Raw genomic sequence first — 26,590 nt, 5'->3', positions numbered from 1 at the left:
ACATGGTACAATGTAGATGAGCCTTGAAGACCTTACACTAAATGAACAAAGACAAACACAAAAAGACGATTATTGAATGATTTCACTTATATCAAGCACCTAAAATAGTTAAATTTGTTGAGGCAGAAAGTGGAATATAGGTTACCCAGAGTGGAAGTAGGGGGAGAATGAGGGTTATTGTTGAAAGAGTACAGGGTGTCAGTTTGGGATCACTGACAGTCCTCTGATGGACAGTGCTGCTGGCTTTTCAACAGGTGAATGTGCTTGATACCACTGACCTGCACATTCAAAAATGCCTCGAGTGGAATTTTACATTCTGCAAATAAGCAATGAAAAAAAAAAGAATAACTGTAAAGAAAGATTATGACCTATTCTTTGTCCTCCACCTCCAACTTCTTTCTCTGTGATTTCTTTTCCTGTAAGTAAACAAAAGTTCCCTGGTATAAGCCAAATTGAAAATTTCTTCCCTTAACATTTATCTCTACCTTCGGCCTTAAACTCATTGGTTAGCCTCTTGAAATGGTTGTACAGACATGTACTTTTTTTAAAAAACTTTTTTATTAGTACATGTTTGCAGTACATAATGATTACATTCCACCTGGGAGTTGGAACATGTAAATAACACAAGTTTTTTCTCCTTTCACTCTCCCTCCTTCTATCTCTCTTTTTTTTTTTTGGTACCGGGGATATAGAATTCGGGACCTTGTGCTTGTGAGGCAGGTAGCAGAACCACTGAGCCCCTGGCCCCTCCCTCTATCTCTTAATCCTCTCCCATTTGCAAAAGATTCATCTCCCTATTTTCTCCTATTTCTCCTATTTCTCCCCTATTTTCTCTTTTATTTTACTCTTTATTTATAGTTTGGGCTTCTCATATAATAGAAACCATGGGATATTTAAGCTTGTGTTTCTGATTTATTTCATTTAGCTATATAGTCTCGTCACTCTTGAGATCACACCCACCTAGTTCTGCTCACACCTCCCCACGGCACCTTGCCAAGGCTGTGAATGTCTCTGTGTTGCCAAGCCCAGTGAACACTTTTTAGTTTCCACCTCGTTTGACTTCTCAACAGTGTTCCCATCTTCCTTGAAGCAGTCTTCCTAGATTCCTTTGCAGCATACTCTCCTGACTTTCTTCCTGCCTCTCTGACTGTTCTTTCTCTCTTTTGTCCACCTCCTTCCTTTATCCGTCCTTTAGATGTTATAATCCCTCAGCACTTGGGTCTGGGCCTGGACCTGGGACCATCCACTTGGGTTTACCAAATGCATACTACAGTTATCATGTTTCAAACTGAACTTTGCTGCTTCTCCATTGACTCATCAATGCAAATCACTGCTTTCTCTTCTTAGTAGCTACTTCTCTAGCCCAAGCCACCATCACCTTTTACCCACACTTCTGCAATAGTCCCAGCCACCTTAATGCATTTACTCATATTGCTGTTTTTATTTTCTGCCTTTTATTTTAACAACCAGGATGATATTTTAAGAATTCTCATCACATTTTATCCTTCTGCTGAGTGGGGCTTGGTTACTCCTCTATTTCTCCTCTGTCAACTCTTTAAACCCACCAGTTTTCTCACCCAGCTTCTCAGTGCCTTAAGTTGCTGAGAAACTATCTATCATTGCTCTTAGGCTAAGCCTCAAGCTCCTTTCCGACCTCCTTTTCATGGCTTTCCCATCCTTGTTTTGGGTAGGCCTCCAGGCTCTTCTCCCAGCTCCAGCCCTCTGGCCTTCCATCACTCCTAGGAAAGCATCAAGCCTTCCCACCACTTGTTCTTTGTGTGTCCTGCTTCCTCCACCCACAGCCTTTGCTCCCTCTCTGCTGCCTGGACCCTCCCACCTTGTGTTCTCATCTTAAATGCAGGCTCTGCACTGGAACCTTTCCCAAGTGATCATCTCCTGATTACTGTCTCTCCCAACATCTTTCTACCATTTCTCAAAGTTTGTAATTACACATTTATGCTTGCTTGGTTACTATATGCTTTGTTAGTATATAAAGTCCATGAGAATATTGTGTGGTATTCATCTCAACATAATATCAACCGACATCAAGTTGTGATGACAATAACTGGCAAATAGTAGATGCATAATATTTTTTAAAAGAATTAATGAAAGAAGGAAGGAAGGGAGAAGGGAGAGAGGAAGAGAGAGAGAGAGAGAAAAGAGGGAGAGAAAAAAGGTGGGAAAAGAAAGAAAAAGAAAAAAGGGAAGGAAGAAAAACAAATCAAGCAAGAAGAGAAACTTTTCCATGAAGCTGCTTCATGTAACCTCTGGAGAAATGAACAGGGGCAGGTGTTTTAAGCAACTTGTAATTCGTGAAAATCCAAATGTACATAAAGAATATGTTGAAAGGTGATTTTTCCACTTTATAAAAAGATCCATCATAAGATTCTTTAGACAGGCGACCCAGGTACCTATAAAATAAGATTTTATTGATTGAACCCATATGTTTGCACAGAATTTTTCAGGAAAATATCTTTTCTATAAAGAAGGTTGACCTATAAGCAATTTTCTTAAGGCACCTAGCCCACCAAGGCCAAGTGTCAGATTTCTAAGGTATTAGATAATGGTAGGCTGGAATGCAGAGGATATTTGATACCCAGAATGTGAAACAGTGATTGTACCCAGTCAAGGTGCTCATGACTTCTCACAAAAATAGCTAATGGGGATCAGAATCTCCCCAAATCTCCTTTCTGTATGGGAGGAAAGCAAGGCGGGCTGTGAAATGGCCCCAAAAGGGCTGCTGTAGAAAGGGGAACGAAGGCTATACAAGCAACCAAATCCTTTCCTCTTGGTGCCCGTACCACCACCACCACTGATGAGTAAGTTTTCTCTTTGGAAAACTGGAAAAAGAATTCAGTGTGCTCATAAATAAAATCCACTAGCTTCTGTTTTCCAACTTCCTCATCTTAACAGTGTAGGAGTCCATTCGAAGATTACTGTTTTATCATTTTCTTCTTAAACCTGCTCAAACTTTGTAAAAAAAAAAAAAAGGTAGCTCATAGGTTGGGGATTTAGCTCAGTGGTTCTGCAACCTGCCTTGTAAGTGCAAGGTCCTGAGTTCGATCCCAAGTACCAAAAAAAAAAGGTAGCTTGTAATCATTCTCTATGTTTAATAAAATAAAATTTACAGGTATTTCTGTCCATTTATAAGAAAATTAAAGAAGGTGAACTTTTAAATCATAACATTTATAATATTTATGTAATTGATTTACTTATTGATGGTTCTTATTTTAAAAAGCACTTTGTAGAATTTACTGCAAACTTTTTCTTTATCAAATGTATCTCAGTAAGGTAGAAGTATAGTACATTATTTAACTACAGGACAAGTGAAATGTTTTAGGTTTCAGAAGGAAAATTTCTCTTTGGAGTCTGGCAATAAAGATCAAACTTGACTAGGAATAGGTTAGTTTACCCTTCAAAAACAAGGCTAAAGTTCATCTCAGAAATCTAAACTTCTATATTTTTTAGAAATATATATATATATGATGTGGAGGGAAAAAAAGTGAAGCCATAGCTTTGGCAGCAGTTTTCCCCTCATCAACACCCTGAGGCATTATTTCTACCCTGACTCTCACAATTTTGAATTTATACCCAATTGTTACTAGATCAAATGTAATTTTGGAAGAAGGGACTTATCTAAAGATGTACTAAGATAATCCCTTTTCCCATGAATGTTTTTAGAATAAAAGAATCAATTCCTGAAACTCTTCAGCATAAATGTAGAAAGTTAAAGAATATATTTCATGGAAACATTATTTGAGCACCCTCTGCTCTGAAGGCTAAAGAGAGGTCTTGAATATATCTGCATATGTGAACTATATTTGAAAGCTATTGTTGTCTTATTTTTGTCTGTATTTTCTCTGTACTGTAGTTACATCTATAAATTATATCATTTATGCAGTGAGAAGAAAAGAGAAGAGATTCAGAAAAGGAGGCAAAACGAAAGAAAGGGGAGGGAAAAATGAACTGGAGAGTTAGAGCTAACTGATAGTTCCTTGACCAGGGTCCCAAAACTAGACTGAATACAGCAAAAGAATTTCAGAAGTAGGGGTAAATGGGAAGAGAGAGTTTGTGAGAGAGGACTTACTAAGTGAAGCTGTAAATTGAGAAATAGGAAGAGAAGTCAAGACTGGGAGAGGCTTCCAGGGAAACAGGGTTCTCTGTATTATGAGGACAGCAGGATTATGAATGTTAGCAATGACATCTTCTAGGTGTGATACTCAGAGTGACCACTTGATTAACAACCTCTACTCCAATTGAAACACAAGCCAGAAGGGTGTAAATGTATATCCATTATTGTAGGATTACAAAGAAGGTAGAAATATGAGTTCATTTTGTGTTGGTCATTATTCTAGTTGGTTAGAGTACAGAAATTTTTTTAAAATTATATGTCAGGTATTCAGATGAGAAGTTTCCAATTTGTTGCATATGGGTTGTAGAGCTAGCCCAACAATGGTTAATTTGAAAATTCTCTCCAACTTACTTAGACTGATAGACACACACATATTTAGATACATAGATATATAATTAAATGAATAGAAGGACAGATAAATAAGACTAAAGCAACACAGTTAAAACTTGCTTGTATTTCATAAGAAAAGGAGAATAAATGGAATTTTCATGAGCTTTAAAAAATATTTACCTTAACTGACAAGTATGCATTATTAAGTGATGTTTTACCCTCTAGCTATTAGTAATGGATCAAGTCATTCTCTATGCATTTCTGTGCATTGATACCAAGATACGGGAGATTGCATTTAGAGAAAATGTCTACTGGGAAAAATGCTTGTTAACAGATGTGTCTGTCTAATAATTATTTCATTTCAAATGTGCGGTTTTCATTTTCCCTAACCTGCTGGAAAAGATAATGTTCTTGTAAAGCACTGTAACTGTGACTGTGCCCATTTAACTACAGATAGGCTGAATGTTTCAAGCATGCTAGCCAGAGTGACTTGGGAAGCAGGGGCTACATTAGAGAGCGAAGAGGCCTGCAGGGAAATGCTGTAGTGCAGGTGGTGGTCAGGGACTAATCTCAGCCCTGTCCCTTACTCAAACTGGCAATAGGTCTTGATCAAGACTCAACTTCCACCCCAGAGTTTTTGGCTCTTCAGTGATGGAATGAAAGTATTGAACGAGGTGCTCAGTAAGGTCCCTTGCCTCCCTGTCATTATATCATCCCATGAATTTCATGTTAAATGACACTGGCATTAGAGCTCTGCAGACCTGTTTAGAAAATTGGTCAGTTTTCACAAATAACCCAATCAATAAATGGCCAGTGAACTGAACAGACACTTCTCAAAAGGAGTGCAAGTGGCTGAAAAGCATATGGGAAATGGTCAATACGTTTAGGCATTGAGGAAATGCAAATCACAACTACACTGAGATTCCATCTCACTTTAGTCAGAATGGTTGTCATCAGGAATACAGAAGGTGATACATACTGGTGAGGAGGTGGAAGTGGGGGACACATATGCACTGTTGGTGAGAATGGAAATCATAGCAGCCACTATAGAAATCAGCCTGGAAGGCTTTCAAAAACCTAAAAACTGGGCTAACATTTTGATCTAGCTGTATCACTGCCCAGTATATTCCTGAAAGAATTAAAGTCAGCATACTATAGAGATATCTCAGTATTTATTGTGGCACAGTTCACAAACGCTAAGCTACCAAGGCAGCAGCAGCACAGAGGCCTATCAACTGACGAGTGAATACAGAAATGTTGTGTATAAGAAGAAATGGCAGAAAACTTCCCAAGCAGGGGAAAAAACTTGACATACAGATAAGTGAGGCATATAGGACTCCAAATAGCCTTGATCAAAAAAAATCTACACATAGGCATATAATTGTTAAGATTCCAGAAACTCAACAGAAGAACAAAGTTCTACAAGCAGTTAGAGAAAAGAAACAAATCACATACAAAGGAAAGCCCATCAGAATCACAGCAGACTTCTCAACACAAACCATCAAGGCAAGAAGACCTTGGAGTGACAGATTCCAAGCCCTAAAAGAAAACAGCCTCCAACCCAGATTGATGTACCCTGCAAAACTATCTTTCAAAATGGATGGAGAAATAAGATACTTTCATGACAAACAGCACCTTAGGAACTTCGTGAATACCAAACCAGCTCTCCAAAGAATTTTACACGATATCCTAGGAACAGACATTGAGGATCATAACCCCAGGAAGCAAAGCAGAATGAACCCATCTGGCATGACAAGAAATTAAATGTAAAAGGGGAGAACCCAACAAAAACAAAAAGTCATGGCAATGACAAGTCAATACATTTCAGTTATAACCATCAACATTAATGGTCTCAATTCACCAATCAAAAGAAACAGACTGGCAGAATGGGTCAAGAAGCAAAATCTAACAATATGCTGCATACAAGAAACACACTTCATTCAAAAGGAAACTTATAGACTGAAAGTTAAAGGGTGGAAAACAATACTGCATGCAACAGGAACCCGAAAAAAAGCAGGAGTAGCTATCCTCTTTGCAGATCAAGTAGATTTCAAACCAACACTGATTAAGAGAGATGAAGAAGGACACTACATCCTTGTAAAGGGAAGAATCCAAGGGGAAGAGATGACAATCATAAATACCTATGAACCAAACACTAGTGCACCCAAGTATATAAAACAAATACTAATGGACATGAAAAGTCATATATGCACTAATACAATTGTAGTGGGGGACCTCAACACCCCACTGTCACAAATAGATAGATCAACTAGACAAAAAATAAGTAATGAAATACTAGAACTCAATCAAACTCTTGAACAAATGAACTTAACAGATGTTTACAGAGTCTTCCACCCCACAAAATCAGAATACACATTCTTCTCAGCTGCACATGGGTCATTCTCCAAAATAGACCACATACTCACACATAGAACATGTTTAAGTAAGTGCAAAGGAATTGAGGTTATCCCTGTATATTATCAGACCATAGTGCGATGAAATTGGAGATCTATAGCAAAAGAAACTGGAAAAATTTCATAAAGACGTGGAACTTGAACAACACACTTCTGAATAACCAATGGGTCACAGAGGAAATTAAAGAAGAAATGAGACAGTTCCTTCAATTAAATGACAATGACAATACAACATATCAGAATCTATGGGGCACAATGAAAGCAGTCTTACCAGGGAAATTCATAGCAGTGAATACGCATATTAGGAAAACAGAACAAGCTCAATTAAACAACCTGATGCTGAACCTCAAGCTTCTAGAAAAAGAAGAACAGGACAAACCCAGAGCTCATACAAGGGAGGAAATTATAAAGATCAGAGCAGAACTCAATGCAATGGAGACTAAGAGAACAATACAAAAAAATCAATGAAGCCAAGAGTTGGTTCTTCGAAAGAATCAACAAAATTGACAAACCCTTAGCCAACCTTGTCAGAAAAAGGAAAGAAAAGGCCCAAATCCATGCAATTAGGAATGAAAAGGGTGAAATTACAACAGACTCAGCAGAAATCCACAGGATCATCAATACCTACTTCCAGAACCTATATGCCAATAAGATGGACAACACAGAAGAAATGGACAGATTCCTAGATACATATGAATTACCAAAGTTGAATGAAGAAGACCTAAAAGTTCTAAACAACCCAATATCAACCAATGAAATTGAAAACGTAATTAAAAACTTAACAACTAAGAAAAGCCTGGGCCCTGATAGCTTCACTGCTTAATTCTACAAGACATTTAGAGAGGAACCACTGCCACTACTCTTTAAACTCTTCAATGAAATTGAAAGGGAAGCAATACTCCCAAATTCATTCCTGGAAGCAAGCATCACCTTGATCCCCAAAGCAGAGAAAGACTCAACTGAAAAGTAGAACTATAGGCCAGTCTCACTAATGAACATAGATGCAAAAATCCTCATTAAGACATGGGCAAATAGAATGCAGAAGATCATCAAGAAGATCATACACCCTGATCAAGTGGGATTCATCCCAGGGATGCAGGAATAGGTCAACATACGCAAATCAATTAATGTAATACACTATATCAATAGAGCCAAGGACAAAAACCATATGATTATCTCCATAGATGCAGAAAAAGCATTTGACAAAATCCAACATGCATTTATGATAAAAACCCTACAGAAAATTGGAATAGATGGTCTCTACCTCAAACAGATAGAAGCCATCTATGAAAAACCAACAGTCAATATCACACTAAATGCTCAAAAACTGAAAGCCTTCACACCAAAATCAGGAACAAGACAAGGATGTCCACTATCAACACACTTGTTCAATATAGTTCTGGAAACATTAGCCACAGCAATTAGACAAGAGAAAGAAATAAAAGGAATAAAGATAGGAAATGAAGAAGTCAAATTGTCATTATTTGCAGATGACATGATACTCTATATAGAAGACCCCAAGAACTCCACCAAAAGTCTTCTAGACTTAATAACCAAATTCAGTCAAGTAGTTGGTTACAAGGTCAACACACAAAAATCAATAATTTTCCTCTACACAAATGACAGGCTCACTGAGAGAGAAATAGGGCAGATAATTCCTTTTACTATAGCATCTAAAAAACTGAAATACCTAGGAATCAATCTAACGAAAGAAATCAAAGACCTCTTCTCTGAAAACTATGGCACTCTGAAAAGAGAGATTGAAGATGATATCAGAAAATGGACAGACATCCCCTGCTCCTGGGTAGGAAGGATCAATATAGTGAAAATGGCCATACTTCCAAAACTGCTATATAGATTTAATGCAATTCCAATTGAGATCCCAGCAGCATACTTCATAGACCTCGAGAAAACAATCCAAAAATTCATTTGGAGCAAGAAGAGACCCAGAATAGCAAAAGCAATTCTAGGTAACAGAGACATGGCAGGGAGTATCACAATCCCCAACCTGCAACTCTACTACAAAGCTACTGTGATAAAAACAGCATGGTACTGGCAAAGAAACAGGCTTGAGGACCAGTGGAACAGATGAGAAGATGCAGAAACAACGCCAGACACACTCAGCCATGTCATCTTCGACAAAAGAGCCAAACACCCTCACTGGAGGAAAGATAGCCTCTTTAATAAATGGTGCTGGAAAAATTGGGCTTCAACTTGCCAAAGATTAAAACTAGACCTATATCTCTCACCATGCACTAAACTAAAATCAAAATGGATTACAGATCTAAATATTAAAATAGAAACTCTGAACCAGTTGGAACAGAGGTTAGGTAGAACCCTTGAAGACATCGGTGTAGGAAAAGATTTTATGAACAAAACCTCAGTTGCCCATGAACTAGCACAAACAATCAACAAGTGGAATCTCTTCTTATTAAAAAGCTTCTGCACAGCAAGATAAACCACCAGCAGTGTGAAGAGACAACCCACAATGTGGGAAAAAATTTTCACCTGCTATTCCTCAGACAAAGGTCTACTATCTCAAAGCTATAAAGGATTTAAAAAGATCAGACCTCCCAAATTTAAAGACCCAATCCGAAAATGGGCATCTGAAATGAACAGACATTTCTCAGACATGGAAGTAGAAATAGCAAATAAATACATGAAAAAATGTTCAACATCACTGGTCATTCGAGAGATGCAAATGTAAACAACGCTGAGAGTCCACCTCACACCAGAAAGAATGGCTGCTATCATGAAATCAACCAATAACAAATGCTGGCAGGCCTTTGAGGAAAGAGGAACCCTGCTCCACTGCTGGTGGGAGTGTAGACTGGTGCAACCACTGTGGAAATCAGTTTGGAGATATGTCAACAAACTAGGACTAGAAGTCCCATTTGACCCTGCTATTCCACTGCTGGGGATCTTCCCCAAAGAATTAAAAGAATCATACCACAGTGATGTATGTGCACCCATGTTCATAGCAGCATAGTTTGTGATACCTAAAACTTGGGAATAGCACAAATGCCCATCAAATGGAGACTGGATAAAGAAAATGTGGGGTTTTTTTATAAAATGTAGTACTACTCAGCCATAAAAAATGAGAAATTAGGGGCATTTATAGCTAAATGGATGCACATTGAGGCCATACTCTTAAGTGAAATAAATAGGACACACATGTATAAATACTGAATAGTTTCTCTGGTGTGAGAAACTGAAAGTGTAAATAAGGACTAAAAGGTATAATAGGTTATGTAAAATAGGAAGAAAATGGGCAAAGTGGAAGGAAGTCAGAGGGGTAGGGAAAAGGAAAGAAGGTAATGGAATTAATATGAGAAAATGGAAAAATAGGAACAAAATCTTTGTAAATAGGGAGCAATGAAGGGGTTGAAGGGAGGGCTAGGCAAGGGTGAAAAATAAGAACCAAGAGAGATTATGTAAAGGTGTAAATTTCCAATGATGAATCTCATTATATTGTATACCTAAAATGTACCAATGATTAGAATGAATAATCGATAATTCAAAATAGGAAGAAAAGGTCCAAAGGGGTGGGGGTAGTGGGAGAGGCAGGGGAAAGGAAAGAAGGGAAAGGAAAAATGATGAGAAATGGAAAAAATGGAAATAAAGTGTTTGTAAATAGGGAAGGGTGGAGGGGGTGAAGGAAGGGCTAGGAATGGGGAAAAAATAAGAACCAAGATGTATCATGTAAAGGTACAAGTTCCCAATGAGAAATGTAATTGTGTTGTATACCTAAAATGTACCAATAAAAGAAATTTTTAAAAAAAGAAAGAAATGTTGTGTATATATACACAGTGGAGTACTATTCAGTCCTAAAGAGAGAAAAATCTTGTCATGAAAATGGGTGGGACTGGAGATTATCATGTTAAGCAAAATAAGCCAGACTCAGACAAGTACTATGTTTTCTCTCATATATAGAATCCTTAAAATAACAAAGAAGAAGAGAATAAGGGAGAGGGGAGAGGAAGGAGTTATTTGTGAAAACTGACCAAAGAAAGGAAAGAAGTATAAAGGGGGGGAGAGGAATTACCAAAATATATTATATGCTTTTACAAACATACCAAAATGAAACCCAATCATCTGTACCAGTAATACACATGAATAAAGCTACACAATGCATAAAGAAGAAAATCTGTCAGTCTTCCGTTATATGTTAATAATCTTTAAGCTTTTCACTATCTACTGAATTAACAATTTAAAATTATCAATCTTTTAATCACATGATCTTGTGCCTAGTGCGTAATAAATATGTGTGAAAAGAAGAAAGCAAAGAAAGGAGAGGAAAAGGGAAATTCAATATCTATATTACTTTTCTGCTTTCATTATTTTACTTCCATTTTATGCAACTGATCTTATACGACTTAGAATAAAGGATTATGGCTTAATGAAGTCACCTCACATATATCATGAGTTTACTACAAAAACAACATGATTGCCACTAACCATCTTCCCCTTCACGTTCAGCAGATTTGGAAAGAAGAAAGACGCTAAGAGTTCAAAAGCTGAGCAGAAAAGTGCGCCGCCAAAGCAAGGGAGCCTGAGAGAGGAGGAGCTGGAGAAGATGAAGGAGGAGCGAGAACGGTGAGTAGAAAGGCTCAGCCCTTCTTAGCTTGGAGTCGCAGTCTGCGTTTGACTCAGTTATTGCAACAATCAGCTAGCGAGATTTACTGTAAGATACAGAGGGCAACTGCTACAAAAGGAAAGGCAATTGCTGTACAAAGCTACATGCCTTTCTGGGGAATCTTTGTTATATCTTGGAGAAGAAATTAACTTGCTGTTGTTATTTATTTCTAACTATCTCTAATTCTATAATAAGCCACTCTAAGCTTTGATTAGATCATTGCATGTTTTCCCTGTGATTTAATTGGTGAACGTTTTATATTTTAAGTCAAAGGTCATTTTGATATTGGTGTTTGGAACTGTCAAGTTCCCATGGTCTGTACCTAATTTTTTTTCTTAAGTTGTGTATGTCAGGTATTTTGTCTGTGCAATGGAAAGCTAGCTAATACTGTACGTGTATATTTGTATGTTTTTTTAAAAATGAATTTTATTGGTACATTTTATGTATACAATATAATGACATTCATCATTGGAAATTTGCAGCCTTACGTAATATCTCTTGGTTCTTATTTTTACCCCCTTCCCCTGCCCTCCCTTCAACTCCTCCATCCCTCCCTATTTACAAACACTTTGTTTCCATTTTTTCATTTTCTCATATTAATTCCATTCCCTTCTTTCCTTTCCCCTACCCCTCCCATTTCCTTTCCCCCTTTGCCCCTTTTCTTCCTATTTCACATTATCCATTATACCTTTTAGTCCTTATTTACACTTTCAGTTTCTCACACCAGAGAAACTATTCAGTATTTATACATGTGTGTCCTATTTATTTCACTTAAGAGTATGGCCTCAATGTGCATCCATTTAGCTCTAAATGTCTCTAATTTCTCATTTTTTATGGCTGAGTAGTACTCCATTTTATAAAAAAAAACAAAAACAAAAAAACGCACATTTTCTTGATCCAGTCTGCAGTTGATGGGCATTTGGGCTGCTTCCAAGTTTTAGGTATCACAAACTGTACTGCTATGAACATAGGTGCACATATATCACTGTGGTATGATTCTTTTAATTCTTTGGGAAAGATCCCCAGCAGTGGAATAGCTGGGTCAAATGGGATTTCCAGTCCTAGTTCTGTGAGGCATCTCCATACTGATTTCCACAGTGGTTGCACCAGTCTACACTCCCACCAGCAGTAGAGCAGGGTTCATCTTTCCTCACAGGCCTGCCAGCATTTGTTATTGGCTGATTTCATGATAGCAGCCATTCTTTCTGGTGTGAGGTGGAATCTCAGCATTGTTTTCATTTGCATCTCTCGAAAGACCAGTGATGTTGAACATTTTTTCATGTATTTATTTGCTATTTCTACTTCCTTGTCTGAGAAATGAATGTTCATTTCAGATGTCCATTTTCAGATTGGGTCTTTAAATTTGGGAGGTCTGATCTTTTTAAGTTCTTTATAGATTCGAGATAGTAGACCTTTGTCTGAGGAATAGCAGGTGAAGATTTTTTCCCACATTGTGGGTTGTTTCTTCACACTGCTGGTGGTTTCTCTTGCTGAGCAGAAGCCTTTTAATGAGAAGAGATCCCACTTGTTGATTGTTTGTGCTAGTTCACAGGCAACTGAGGTTTTGTTCATAAAATCTTTTCCTACACCGATGTCTTCAAGGGTTCTACCTAACCTCTGTTCAAACTGATTCAGAGTTTCTATTTTAATATTTAGATCTGTAATCCATTTTGATTTTAGTTTAGTGCATGGTGAGAGATACAGGTCTAGTTTCAATCTTTGGCAAGTTGAAACTCTATTTTTCCAGGACCATATAATAAAGAGGCCATCTTTCCTCCAGTGAGGGTGTTTGGCTCCTTTTTTGAAGATGAGGTGACTAAGTGTGTCTGGAGTTGCTTCTGTATCTTCTAATCTGTTCCACTGGTCCTCAGGTCTGTTCCTTTGTCAGTACCATGCTGTTTTTATCACAGTAGCTTTGTAGTATAGTTGCAGGTTGGGGATTATGATACCCCCTGCCATGTCTCTGTTACCTAGAACTGCTTCTGCTATTCTGGGTCTCTTCTTGTTCCAAGTGAATTTTTGGATTGTTTTCTCAAGGTTCGAGAAGTATGCTGCTGGAATTTCAATTGGGATTGCCATGAATCTATATAGCAGTTTTGGAAGTATGGCCATTTTCACTATATTGATCCTTCCTACCCAGGAGCAGGGGATGTCTTTCCATCTTCTGATATCTTCTTCAATTTCTCTTCTCAGAGTGCTATAGTTTTCAGAGAAGAGGTCTTTGATTTCTGTTGTTAGAGTGATTCCTAGGTATTTCAGTTTCTTGGACGCTATTGTGAAAGGAATTATTTGCCCTATTTCTCTCTCAGTGAGTCTCATGTTCATGTAGAGGAAAGCTACTGATTTTTGTGTGTTGACCTTGTAAACAGCTACTTTACCAAATTTGGTTATTAAGTCTAGAAGACTTTTGGTGGAGTTCTTGGGGTCTTCTATATAGAGTATCATGTCATCTGCAAATAATGACAATTTGACTTCTTCATTTCCTATCTTTATTTCTTTTGTTTCTTTCTCTTGTCTAATTGCTGTGGCTAATGTTTCAAAGACTATATTGAAGAAGAGTGGTGATAGTGGACATCCTTGTCTTGTTCCTGATTTTAGTGTGAAGGATTTCAGTTTTTGACCATTTAGTATGATATTGGCTGTTGGTTTTTCATAGATAGCTTTTATCAGATTGAGGTAGAGACTGTCTATTCCAATTTTTTGTAGGATATTTATCATAAATGCATGTTGCATCTTGTCAAATGCTTTTTCTGCATCTATTGAAATGATCATATGGTTTTTGTCCTTGGCTCTATTGATATAATGTATTATTTTTATTGATTTGCATATGTTGAACCATCCCTGCATCCCTGGGATGAATCCCACTTGGTCAGGGTGTATAATCTTCTTGATGATCTTCTGCATTCTATTTGCCAGTATCTTATTAAGGATTTTTGCCTCTATGTGCATTAGTGAGATTGGCCTATAGTTCTCCTTTTCGGTTGGGTCTTTCTCTGCTTTGGGGATCAAGGTGATGCTTGCTTCCAGGAATGAATTTGGGAGTATTGCTTCCCTTTCAATTTCACTGAAGAGTTTAAACAATAGTGGCAGTAGTTCCTCACTAAATGTCTTGTAGAATTCAGCAGTGAAGCCACTGGGACCTGGGCTTTTCTTAGTTGGTAAGTTTTTAATTACATTTTCAATTTCATTGATTAATATTGGGTCGTTTAGAATTTTTAGTTCTTCTTTCTTCAACTTTGGTAGTTTATATGTATCTAGGAATCTGCCCATTTCTTCTGTGTTGTCCATCTTATTGGAAGTATGTGTTGATGATCCTAGAGATTTCTGCTGGGTCCATTGTAATTTCATCCTTTTCATTCCTAATTGCATAGACTTGGGCTTTTTCTTCCTTTTTCTGTTAAGTTTAGCTAAGGGTTTGTCAATTTTGTTGATTCTTTTGAAGAACCAACTCTTGGCTTCATTGATTTTTTTGTATCATTCTCTTAGTCTCCATTGCATTGATTTCTGCTCTGATCTTTATAATTTCCTCCCTTGTATGAGCTTTGGGTTTGTCTTGCTCTTCTTTTTCTAGAAGTTTGAGGTTCAGCATTAGGTTGTTTAATTGTGCTTGCTCTGTTTTCCTAATATGCGTATTCACTGCTATGAATTTCCCTGGTAAGACTGCTTTCATTGTGTCCCATAGATTCTGATATGTTGTATTGTCATTGTCATTTAATTGAAGGAACTGTCTGATTTCTTCTTTAATTTCCTCTGTGACCTATTGGTTATTCACAAGTGTGTTGTTCAATTTCCATGTGTTTATGAAATTCTTGTGGTTTCTTTTGCTATGTATCTCCAATTTCATTGCACTGTGGTCTGATAATATACAAGGGATAACTTCAATTCCTTTGCACTTAAACATGTTCTATGAGCAAGTTTGTGGTCTATTTTGGAGAATGACCCATGTGCAGCTGAGAAGAATGTGTATTCTGATTTTGTGGGGTGGAACACTCTGTAAACATCTGTTAAATTCATTTATTCAAGAGTTTGATGGAGTTCTAGTATTTCATTGCTTGTTTTTGTCTGGTTGATCTATCTATTTGTGACAGTGTCATATTGAGGTCCCCCACTACTAGTGTATTAGTGCTTATATGATTTTTCATGTCTGTTAGTACTTGTTTTATATAGTTGTGCACACTAGTGTTTGGTGCATAGATATTTATGATTGTCATCTTTTCCTCTTGGATTGTTCCCTTTACAGGGATATAGTGTCCTTCTTTGTCTGTCTTAATTAGTGTTGGTTTGAAATCCACTTGATCTGCAAAGAGAATAGCTACTCCTGCTTTTTTTGTGTGTTCCTGTCACATGGAGTATTCTTTTCCACCCTTTAACTTTCAGTCTGTCAGTTTCTTTTTGAATTAAGTGTGTTTCTCGTATGCAGCATATTGTTGGATCTTGCTTCTTGACCCATTCTGCAAGTCTATTTCTTTTGATTGGTGAGTTAAGACCATTAACATTGATGGTTATAACTCATACATATTGACTTATCATTGTCATGACTTTTTCTTTTCTTTGGATTCTTCCCCTTTGTGTTTAAATTCTTGTCATGCCCAGTGGATTCATTCCGCTGTGCTTCCTGGGGTTGTGATCCTCATTGTTTTTTCCTAGGATATTGTTTAAAATTTTTTGGAGTGCTGGTTTGATATTCATGAAGTTCCTGAGGTGCTCTTTGTCATGAAAGTATCTTATTTCTCCATCCATTTTGAAAGATAGTTTTGCAGGGTATATCAATCTGGGTTGGAGGCTATTTTTCTTTAAGGCTTGGAATACGTCACTCCAAGCTCTCCTTGCCTTGAGGGTTTGTGTTGAGAAGTCTGCTGTGATTCTGATGGGCTTTCCTTTGTATGTGATTTGTTTTTTTTCTCCCACTCCTTGTAGAATTTTGTTCTTCCATTGGTTTTCTGGAATCTTAACAATTATATGCCTATGTGTAGATTTTTTTTGATCAAGGCTATTTGGAGTCCTATATGCCTCACTTATCTGTATGTCAAGTTTTTTCCCCTGCTTGGGAAATTTTCTGCCATCACTTCTGTAAACAGTTTTTTTTATGTCATCTCTCCTCTCTCCTGTTTCTTCCTTGACTCCAATCAGTCCTATGTTATTCTTCTTTGCATCATCTAGAAGCTGCTGGATTGATTTCTCATGGTACCTTACTATTTTAAAGCAATTTTTCTTTTCCTGGTCACTAATTGCAATCTTTTCTTCTCTATATGAAATTCTGTCCTCACATTGGCTCATTCTGCTGCGTAAACTTTCAATGGAGTTTTTAATCTCCTGGATATTTGTTTGCACCTGTTTTATGGATTCCATTTGTCTGCTATGTTGGGATTCCATCATGTTCCTCAGCTCCACTATTTTTTTTATCTGTGTCCTCTCTAGATTTATTAATCATGTCTTGCACTATAGGCACAATCTCTGCTGTTATCTGAGAAATGATTCTGATTTCATTTTTTCCAAATCCTCTTTTGTTGCTAATTCAGGGAGTCTAGGTTATTGAGTATCAGATTTTTCCCTCATTTCCCTTTGAGGTTACTTTAGGTGATTTGGAAGTCTGGTTTTGAGGCTTGTTTATGTGTCTTCTCATTTCAATAGGGGTAAATCAGGGTGGGGAGCATGTGCTGCTAGCACCTGTGTGGCTCACCTCCTTGGTACTGGAGTTGCTGGTACAGTGGCCCAGAGGGTTCATCTCCTCTGCACGATGGGCAGCTCTGCTCCTGGGCCCTGGGGGAGGTGGTATGGTGGCCTGCAATGTTCTCCTCCTCTGTGGTGGGTGTGGCTCTGCTCCTGGGCTCTGGGGGTGGTGGTACGGCAGCCCCGAAAGGTTTACTTCCTCTGTGCTGGGGCTGGTGGTAAGGCAGCCCAGAGGGTTCACCCTTTATGTGCTGGGGGCAGCTCTGCTCCTTGGGGCTGGGGGCAGCCTGGAAGGTTCTGCTCCTCTGTGCTGGGAATGGCTCTGCTCCTGGACACTGGGGGGGGGGGGGTTCAGCCCTTTTTCCTAATTTTTGATAGGCTGTTGTATGCCTCCTTAATTTTATTCTGCTAAATCCATTTGGGTGGTTTAATTTGAGAAGTGCATGTCCTTCATTTTTTAAAAAAGCCACTGTCTTCTATTAGGCAGGCTGGAAGTATGTCACCCATCTGTTGAGGGGCCGGCTTCATTTACTGTAATAATGACAGTTTACAGGCCTGAATTCTCTTTGAGGAGCATAATGGTCCATTCAGATAAGAGGTCCTTCACAAATCTTCTATGTTATCTCTGGCACTTCTCCCAAATGGATGTGTAAATGTCTGATTTTGAAACATGTTATTGAATATTCATATTTCACCTCAAAATTCTTTGCTTTCCCAACTAAATAAAGGTTGAAGTAAGACTGAGAGGATAACAAAACTAGCATTTAATTTTAAGTACATAACTCTGGCTTCATCACATAAGAATTCAGATTTATCCAACTTTTTGCTTGCATATTGTTATATTAGTTCTAATAATCTTTAAAGAGTCAGCTGTTGTATTTATTTTGTTGCTTTAATATGTGCACTAAGAAAATCACATTTATTCATTGTTTTCTAGCACAGAGCAGTCTAAGAGTATCTACTATTAACACTTGACCCCCATCTTGTAGTCTATTCCTGTTGAGAAGGCTAACTTTATCAATAGTGAAGAAAAAAAGCTATTTAGCCCTTTCTCATTTTTGAGAGGTTGATAAGCTCCATTCCAGGGTCACCAGAGCAGTTAAAAGGAAATCAGTAGTTTTACATTTTTGTTGACTATTCCCCTGAGAGCTACCACAAAGACAGGAAAGATATTCTCCATCATACCCCAAGATTCAGTAATCCTGTAATGTAAAATGAAATTCAGGCTCAGATGTTAATGCATGTATTGGCAAAGACATCTGTGTGGGGAGCCTACATCACACATCAGTGCTGGCAAACCTATGGCATGCATGCCACAATGGACACACAGAGCCCTCTCTGTTGGCCCCCAAGCCATGTCACCCCAGCATCTGGGAATTGGGTAACAGTTGTTTTTTCTAAACAAAAACCTCAATATTCTGGTTTAATTGCAGTGTAATCACTTTGCAGTAAAGAAGTGGACTTGCAGTATGGGCACTTGGTCTCTAAAAGGTTTCCCATCACTCCATAGATCTTTGTTGCCCCCCTGACTTCACATACTGAGGCTCTGCATTCTATGTCTCATCTTTCGGAAACTGAGCCTTTTGTTAAAATGGAGACTTGACATTTTTTTCTTGCAGCTCCGAATTTGCCTGAGATGAGGCTAAAAAATTCACAGTAGCTGGGGAGCTCTGTGCCAGCTAGAAAATTGATAACTCATAAAATAAGGTGGGTTGTCTTTAAGCAAGAGTTCATTTCCTTTCTGGTTTTGCCTTTAGGAACCAGGTGCCTGGGGGACTTTTGTTCTTAAAAGCAGGGCTGTAAATTTGCCTCAGCTGACTATATAGACTTCAAGTCCAATTTTCTTAAAATATATTTGCTCAAAGTATTGAAAGAACTATACTATTAGCCTCCACTGAAGCCATTCCCCACACATGAACACATAAAGCACACCCTATATGGGTTTTCTAAAGACAACACTGTCTCAATCATGTGCTACTGGAAGAGGTTGAAGGAGCTGATTTTATGGCTGGGTACTATAGAATTAATGACCAAGGACATTTCATCAGCTCAGAAGCTGGGGCCATGGAAGTTGGAGATGGAGGCTGATCATTTGGCCTTGCTCCCAAGCCTGGAGTCCTGTTCCTTGGCTCTCTGTCATCCCTAGGAAACCAATTCACAGCTCTCAAAGAACTCAGCAAGTGTATCACACTGCATGGTATAGCCATGGAAAAATACTAGAATAAAATAGGAAATAGTGATAAAAGCTGTTATTATCTTTTTTCTCTAGTACACTTGAAATTTTTTCCTTGACATGATTCAAGCTGTCCTATTGATTACCTGTTCTATCCTAGCTGTCATAGGCATAATAATAGTTCATATCCCATTTTCCATAGTATTGAAAGTTTTAAAATAAAATATATAATGTACAGTACTAGCAGCAGCTTGGGCCAGTTTACAAGAACTGATTGTTAAACTTTCAAGAATTTGATGAGCTTGTTGTTAAAACATTGGTAACTTGAACTGCACCATGCTGGGGATTTTTACAACACAGAAATTGGCAACTGCAAAGAAGTAGAATTTTTTTTCAAAGGTTCAGTTTACCAGTATACCACTGCAGGTGTATAGTAATTCTTTTCAGTGCCTCTATCAAAAATTAGAGGCAGAAAAAATGTCCAAATCAAGCCACATGGCTTTTTATAGCAATGTTTCTCAAAATCTGGCCCATGGACCACCTATGAAAGAAGGACTCACTAGCTGGGCTCCTTGAAAATAGAGATTCATGAGCCCCATAGCTGATTTGCAGAATCAGAATCCTGAAAGCTGGATCCCAGCAATCTGTGATTAGAGATAAACCTAAGGCAATTTTTCATTCTAAAATCTGAGAACCACTAGTTTGGAGAAACAGATTTGGCTAGAACATTAAACTAGTCTTATTTTATAAAAAATAATGTTTTTACCTAAGAAAACTGAGGGACTCAGTTCATAAATATTGTCATGTCTTGTCATGCACCCTCTCTGAAGCATTCTACCTGAGTGGTACACTCTGCGGTAAAAAAGCAAGGAGCGGGGCCGGGGATTTAGCTTAGCAGTTTCGCCACCTGCTGTGCAAGTGAAAGCTCAAGGACCAGAGTTCAATCCCCGGTACTAAAAAAAAAAGCAAGGAGCCGTTGCTCACACCCTCTCACCTAACTGAATATGGGTCGCTTTCTCCAGAGTCCCTCCTTCCCCTGCCACTAAACTTACAAAGCATGTAAGTTCACTAAGAAAATTTCAGAAACAGAGAAAACTATGAAGTCCACTAAAACCATAAACAATTCCACACAGTGTCATAACCACTATTAATATTTTAATGAACTTTTTTCCTGTGTGCATATGTCCTTTAAAAACTTTATGTCCATTCTGCATATATAACATCTTGCTGTTTTCACAGCATTATGTTGCAGATATTTCTCCATGCCATTTAATTTTTTAAAATGTCATTTTGGTCACTGCCTAATACTATGTGAGAACAGCATACACAGTAAGTTAATTGCCTTCCATTGTCAACATTCAGTCTGTTTATATTTTTTCACTTTTCTAAACAATACTTTGATAAGCATCCGGGTACTAAAGTTCTTACAGATTACCTTTTAGATTGGGTAATTCCTATCAAAGTTTCAATGGCCTGGAACTGCTTCACCCTGGAATTTTTAGAGGTTTTTATTTTTTTTTATCAGCACATGTTTTCAGTATATAATGATTGCATTCCTCATGGGGAGTTGGCACATGTACATAATACATCTTAATTCTTTTTTCTTCCCCTTCTCCTCTCTTCACTCCCCACTCCTCATCTCATGGTCCCTTTTCCTTTGGCAAAAGTTCTATCTCTCTACTTCCTATTATCTATCTTTTATTTTGTTCTTTATTTATAGTTTGGGTTTCTCATATAAGGAAAACCATGTGATATTTAAACTTGTGTGTCTGACTTATTTAATTTAATGTTATGGTCTCAAGATGCATTCATTTTCCTACAAATGACTCAAGTTTAGCTTTCTTTATGGCAGAGTAGCACTCCATTGTGCATAAATATCACATTTTTTATCCATTCATCTATTGATGGATATATAGGCTGCTTCCAAGATTTGACTATTATGAATTGTGCTGCTATAAAAATGTGTATGCATGTGTCACTGTAATACAATGTCTTTAACTCTTTTGGGAAGATACCTCGAAGGTGAATATCTGGGTCAAGTGAAATTTTTAATTTTAGTTTTTTGAAGAATCTCCACACTGATTTCTTTGATGGTAATCTAACCTCCACTCTTAGTTTTAGGGTTATGTTATACTTCTTCGTTTGTCCTATTATTTTCTTACAATTTTAATATCTTATTTCAGTTTATCTGCATATTTAATTTCTGAAATCATACCATTTTGGTGTCATATATGAATAGCTTATCCATAGCTATACCTATGAAAAAGTTAAAAAAAAAAGTCCTAACAGTGGATTAGGTTTTCAAATTAGAATGGAGAAACAAAGTCTAGTATAGTGATTTTAATGGAAGGAGGCCATTCTGATGCCCCAAGTGAAGTTTGGGTATGTCTAGAGACATTTTTTATTTCATAACTGCAGTGGGATGGTGGGGAGGGAGTTATTATTGCCTTGTACTGGGCAGAGGTCCTAAACAGCCCACAATGTGCAATGCAGCCACCCAATATTAAATTATCAAATCCTAAATATCAGTACTGCAGAGTTGAAAATGCCTGTTCTAACCTCTAGACTTCACAAAGTGCAACTCACCTGGACATCAAAATGTCATTTTCTTATGATATTCTGTGGATAACACAGAGAAATGTATAACATACCAAATGAGATGACCCTAGAAGAACTATTAGCTGTTTTACAAATTATACAGAAATATTGCTGATAAGTATTCTATCAATGTAAGCTTGCACGAATAAAATTTTTCATAAGAATTTATTAACTCTGGCCTGTTGAGCATCAACATTAGAGATGGTAACCTGTCGATCAGATCATGAATGCTGAGACACTGCAGTAGTTAGTAATATGCATGGTGACAGAAGTATCTGGACAATAGAGCAAATCAAACAGAAAAAAGTTAATGGGAATAAATGTAAAGTCTTGTGTTCAGGTCCACAATCAAACTATACAAACACAGGACGTGGAAGATTTGACTTAATACCAAATATATGAAAAATTTGCCTGATGGTTTTAGATGAGGGTAAGTTTCACATGAGTCAACATGAGGCTATGCCTGCCAAAAACTGAATCCAGTTCTAGGCTATAATACTGAAAGCTCATGTACAAAATGAAGGAAGAAACAATAATTCATACTTTACACTGCTCAGATCACACCTGGAATATTCTCTTACCTACGGATAGTGGGGATCCTTCATCTCTGTCATAAAAAACCTTGAAGGACCTGGAAATACAGAGTTGAGGCTTACCTGATTTCACAGGCTTGAAGAACGGTCACGTTGAAGAGGGATTAGATTCATGGCATGGTATGCTTTTCATCCTGTTCTACTTTATTTATTAGTATCTATCTGTTTGCTTACTCACCCCCCATCCATTTATTTACTTTAAAATACTGGTGCAGCAAAATTAAAAGAGAGATAACCTTCAGTTTAATAGAAAGGAAAACACCCTAAAAATCAGAATGCATTATGAAGCAGTGAGTATGCTGATAGTGGAAATGTCTAATAAGAAGCCAATGATTACATTTAGAAAGGATTAGTTCATCAGGTAAATATTGGAATTTCATAAACTTCAATCACTGATACATTTCCTTCCTTGTCTTAATTATATGTATACATATTCAAATAAATAAAATATTAGTTTATGCAATTGAATTCATTAAGCCATATACCACCTAGAATATTCGAGTGCATCATGAATGCTACATTTATCCTTAGATGATCTCTAGGATCCTTTTCAGATATTAGAGTCTGAGAAATATCTAAATACTAAGTACAGAGACACTCACACTGGATTTTTCTCAAGCAATTTTTCTTGAACCTGTCATGGCATTGGCTCATGGTAGTGTATACACCATTCTTATCTGAGTATATAAGACCAAGCTTCTTGCTCAAGTAGGATTTTCTTAGCCTTGTGTTTTATTTTCTGAGTTTATGATGTGACCCGTCCTGACCCAGTCAAGCACTCTGTGGCATTAAATAAACGTTTTTGTTCATGCTTTGGTGAGATTGACTGTACTAAAACATTAGTTTCAAAGGCTTTATTCAATGCTAGAAGGATAGACCCAATTTTATATTCAAAGATTATTTCTCCTAGAATCAGTTATCAAACTAAATTAAATCAGCATTTTTCACACAGTCAAATTATGTAAATTAGTATCACGAGCTGACAGCAAGAGATTTTTTAACTTGTCAGTAATGTATTCTTTGGTTGTTTAAGTATAAAATCTAAGTTTGTAACCTTATGCAAATAATGAAATAAACAAGGTTGTTGGACCTATAAAGTACCTCAGTATTTATATTCCTAATACTGTCTCAAAAGTCATGCGGAGAGTGGTTAAAGAAAAATGTACTTCCCCCAACCTGCTGTCTGTTTATTTAGGAATATTGCACTGAGACTATCCATTGACACCAAAGGCTGTCTTCCGTTAAAGTCCTATAGTACCAACCTGGAAATAAAACTCAGTAAATGCAACCTCTTACTGAAATTGAAAACAAATTTTAATAACATACATTATGTATTCCAAGACCTTATATTCCTCTTATAATGTGTCAGAGTTTATTTCACAGGGAGATCATTTTTACAGTAATTAAACACTGCTCTTGTAGATCTTATTAGCACCTTAGCAGGATAAATGGTGTGAGGGGGTACCAACTCGAGCTTCACAATTGAGAAGTATGGAAACATATGGCTTTTGTTTTCAACAACTGGCCTGAACAGAATGCCTAAGTGAGAGCGAAGCTAAGATTTAGAAAAGTTAATCAGTTTCAGTGTCTGAATTCAAGGTTCTTAGTTTTCTTTCCTTTTGGGAAGCTCTCCAAGAACTGCAGAGGCTTCTCCTTTGCCTTATCAGCCAAGCTGCTTGTGGCCTGTTCCCTTAGTTTAAATCAATACATATGTTTTTGATATTTGGCAAACCAAGATTTAATTATGCAGCTGCAAGTTCCTCACATAAACGAAATGCATCTTAGAGATATAAAAACATTCAGAAACCATTTATAGTTTGAGAATTCAAGGAGGTGAAAATCTATTCCCAACCTCTCAGCATTTTATTTAATTACGGAGGACTTTTATGTTACTGGAAATTGAAATGAAACCCAGAATAAGGCTTAAGTTTACCCAACATTTGTTCATATTGAAAAATGAAGATTTTTATTGTAGTCTAGAAGGAAAAGGAAAGTATCACATTCTAAATTAATATTTTCATTGTAACTTATGTATGCATTACACTCCTACACATATAAAGCAACAAATAAATTGATGGAAGTTTGTCATTTTTATATCCTAAAAAAGAGTGCATATTTTACTAAAGAAACCAGAAGGTTGATTTCTTTAATTTGCCAAGTGACTCTTGATAATTAATTATTTACTGAACTTAAACTTTGGCAGTATTTAAACTGTTGAAAACACCCATGTTTTGGCGTGGTTACATACAAATGATTAATTCAGCATAGTCTTACTTGTCACTGAATAGCCCTGTCTTTTGCAGTAGAATTTTCTAGGTCCTGTGGTTTGGGCAAAATAAAATTTTGGAATGATTCCCAGTTTTAATAGTCCCAATTTATTATTACCACTGAACCCTGATCAGATCATGGGCTGGATTAGATCCCAGTTTTTCAAAATGCCCCAATTTATGGCTCCCTTAGAATTCTGATAAAAATGTGTATTTGAATAGGGTTTTGGATGGCTACAAAAGATCCAGTTAATTATTTTTAGATTCTTATTAGATCATCACTACATGGAAGTTATGAAAAATATCACTAAATGGTATTTCTCAGGACAAGGTCATGTTCTCATTTTATGCTGACAGAAAGAAGCTATCAGATTTTTGTTTTTCATAGTACTAATCATCTCAGTGAATGGAAAGATATTTGCTGTATACCAGTGACTACTGTTAATGCCTATGTTGACACAGGGATATATTCCTTTCTTACAATGAACATCAAAAACAGAGACAGAGGCAGAAAGGTGGGTGGCAGGTGAACACTAAGAATAAACAATGCCACAGTGGTCATATTTCCCCATTACCCTTTATACCCTTTATTACGGGCCCATTTTCAGGATTCTCTTCTGAATCACAGGGATAAAGAGTGAGAAATAGGGAAGATGGAGGTATCTTTCATATTTGCCCATTTACTTGATCTTTGTAACACTTAACTTCTCAGAAATCCTTATGGTCACCAACAAAACTTGGAACATTACTGTATTCCTATAGACAAGAGATAGGAACACCTACATCCTCTGCCATGCCAGCATTTTTTATGAGCCAAATCCTTTTACGGAATTTGAATCAATGTTAGAAGTGCTGTATTAGCAATTACTTGTCAGATGAGCTGGATTAATACATAAAATGAATTATTAGATTGGCATGCTTTCCGGCAGTCATTTAGACAAACTTCTATAAAGTATTACCAGCTCTTTAAAATTATTTTTAAAGAATGCTTTTATATTCATATACTCTGGAGTAACATTACATCACTGTATACAACTGTAGTCCTGTCATAATACATTCTGAAGAGGAATTATCCTAAACTACATGGAGTGATTCTAAAGAAATGTTTAGAATATCTGATCAGATAGAAAATGAGTAATGAAGTTTGAAAACTTCCATTAATCAAGGATATTTGGTTTTAATACATATATATGACTAAAATCAACAACTTTAGTGATTCACTTGATTTTGTGACAATCAAATACAAGTAAATTTGACTTAATGGAGATTAAGCACAGCAGTGGCAGAATCAAGAAGAGCATTTTTTGTGAAAATTTTGGAGGACTCTAACTAGATAGAAAGCCATTTGATGACTAGAACTTAGGAATGAGAACTCCCATTTTATCACCTGTCTTCGTGGCTTTGGATAGACGAGTTTTGAGGATGCATCCTTAGAATTCTTCTTTTCATTACCATGAAATGAATTAGTATTGATAATACTTAAAGGTTGTGATTTTATATATTTTGCTCGATAAGATACTTTCCAACTGCTAAGTTCTTTAGAGGAAAATATTGTCTAAAACTTAGAAATACATAAAAGTTAAATGACTCCAGAATATTTATTATAGGCTAGTTTAGGGGTTGACAATGTGCTTATAAATTAATTTGCTAAAAGTGCTCAGAAAAATTTAGACATATCAAACTTTTATAAATCAATAATACTTTCTAGAATTCTGTCTCATTTTTTTTCTTATTTGGACATATGTTATATCACATCCTGCTTTGCAAGGGCTCCATG

General features: G+C 37.0%; 1 protein-coding gene across 25 annotated transcripts in view; it reads left to right on the top strand.

Annotated features, from left to right (window-relative positions):
• Positions 1-26,590, top strand: part of Pard3b (par-3 family cell polarity regulator beta) — a 1,069,040-nt gene that overhangs the window by 830,368 nt on the left and 212,082 nt on the right. For 20 of the 25 annotated variants that reach the window (XR_015449088.1, XM_087205812.1, XM_087205807.1 and 17 more), the window contains one exon: positions 11,356-11,472. Coding sequence is in view for 24 of the 25 variants with exons in the window: in XM_087205812.1 (XP_087061938.1) it covers positions 11,356-11,472 (117 nt within the window). In the remaining variant the exon portion in view is untranslated. The remainder of the gene's footprint in view (positions 1-11,355; positions 11,473-26,590) is intronic. The other 5 variants (XM_004851169.4, XM_087205820.1, XM_004851171.4 and 2 more) reach the window with 1 other exon arrangement.

The sequence above is a fragment of the Heterocephalus glaber genome, unplaced genomic scaffold, assembly GCF_053883595.1.
Source record: "Heterocephalus glaber isolate CG9 unplaced genomic scaffold, H.glaber_assembly_v1.0 deba00000621, whole genome shotgun sequence".
NCBI lineage: Eukaryota > Metazoa > Chordata > Mammalia > Rodentia > Bathyergidae > Heterocephalus > Heterocephalus glaber.
The sequence above is the reverse complement of the archived record's forward strand: the minus strand, read 5'-3'. Positions and strand labels throughout refer to the sequence as shown.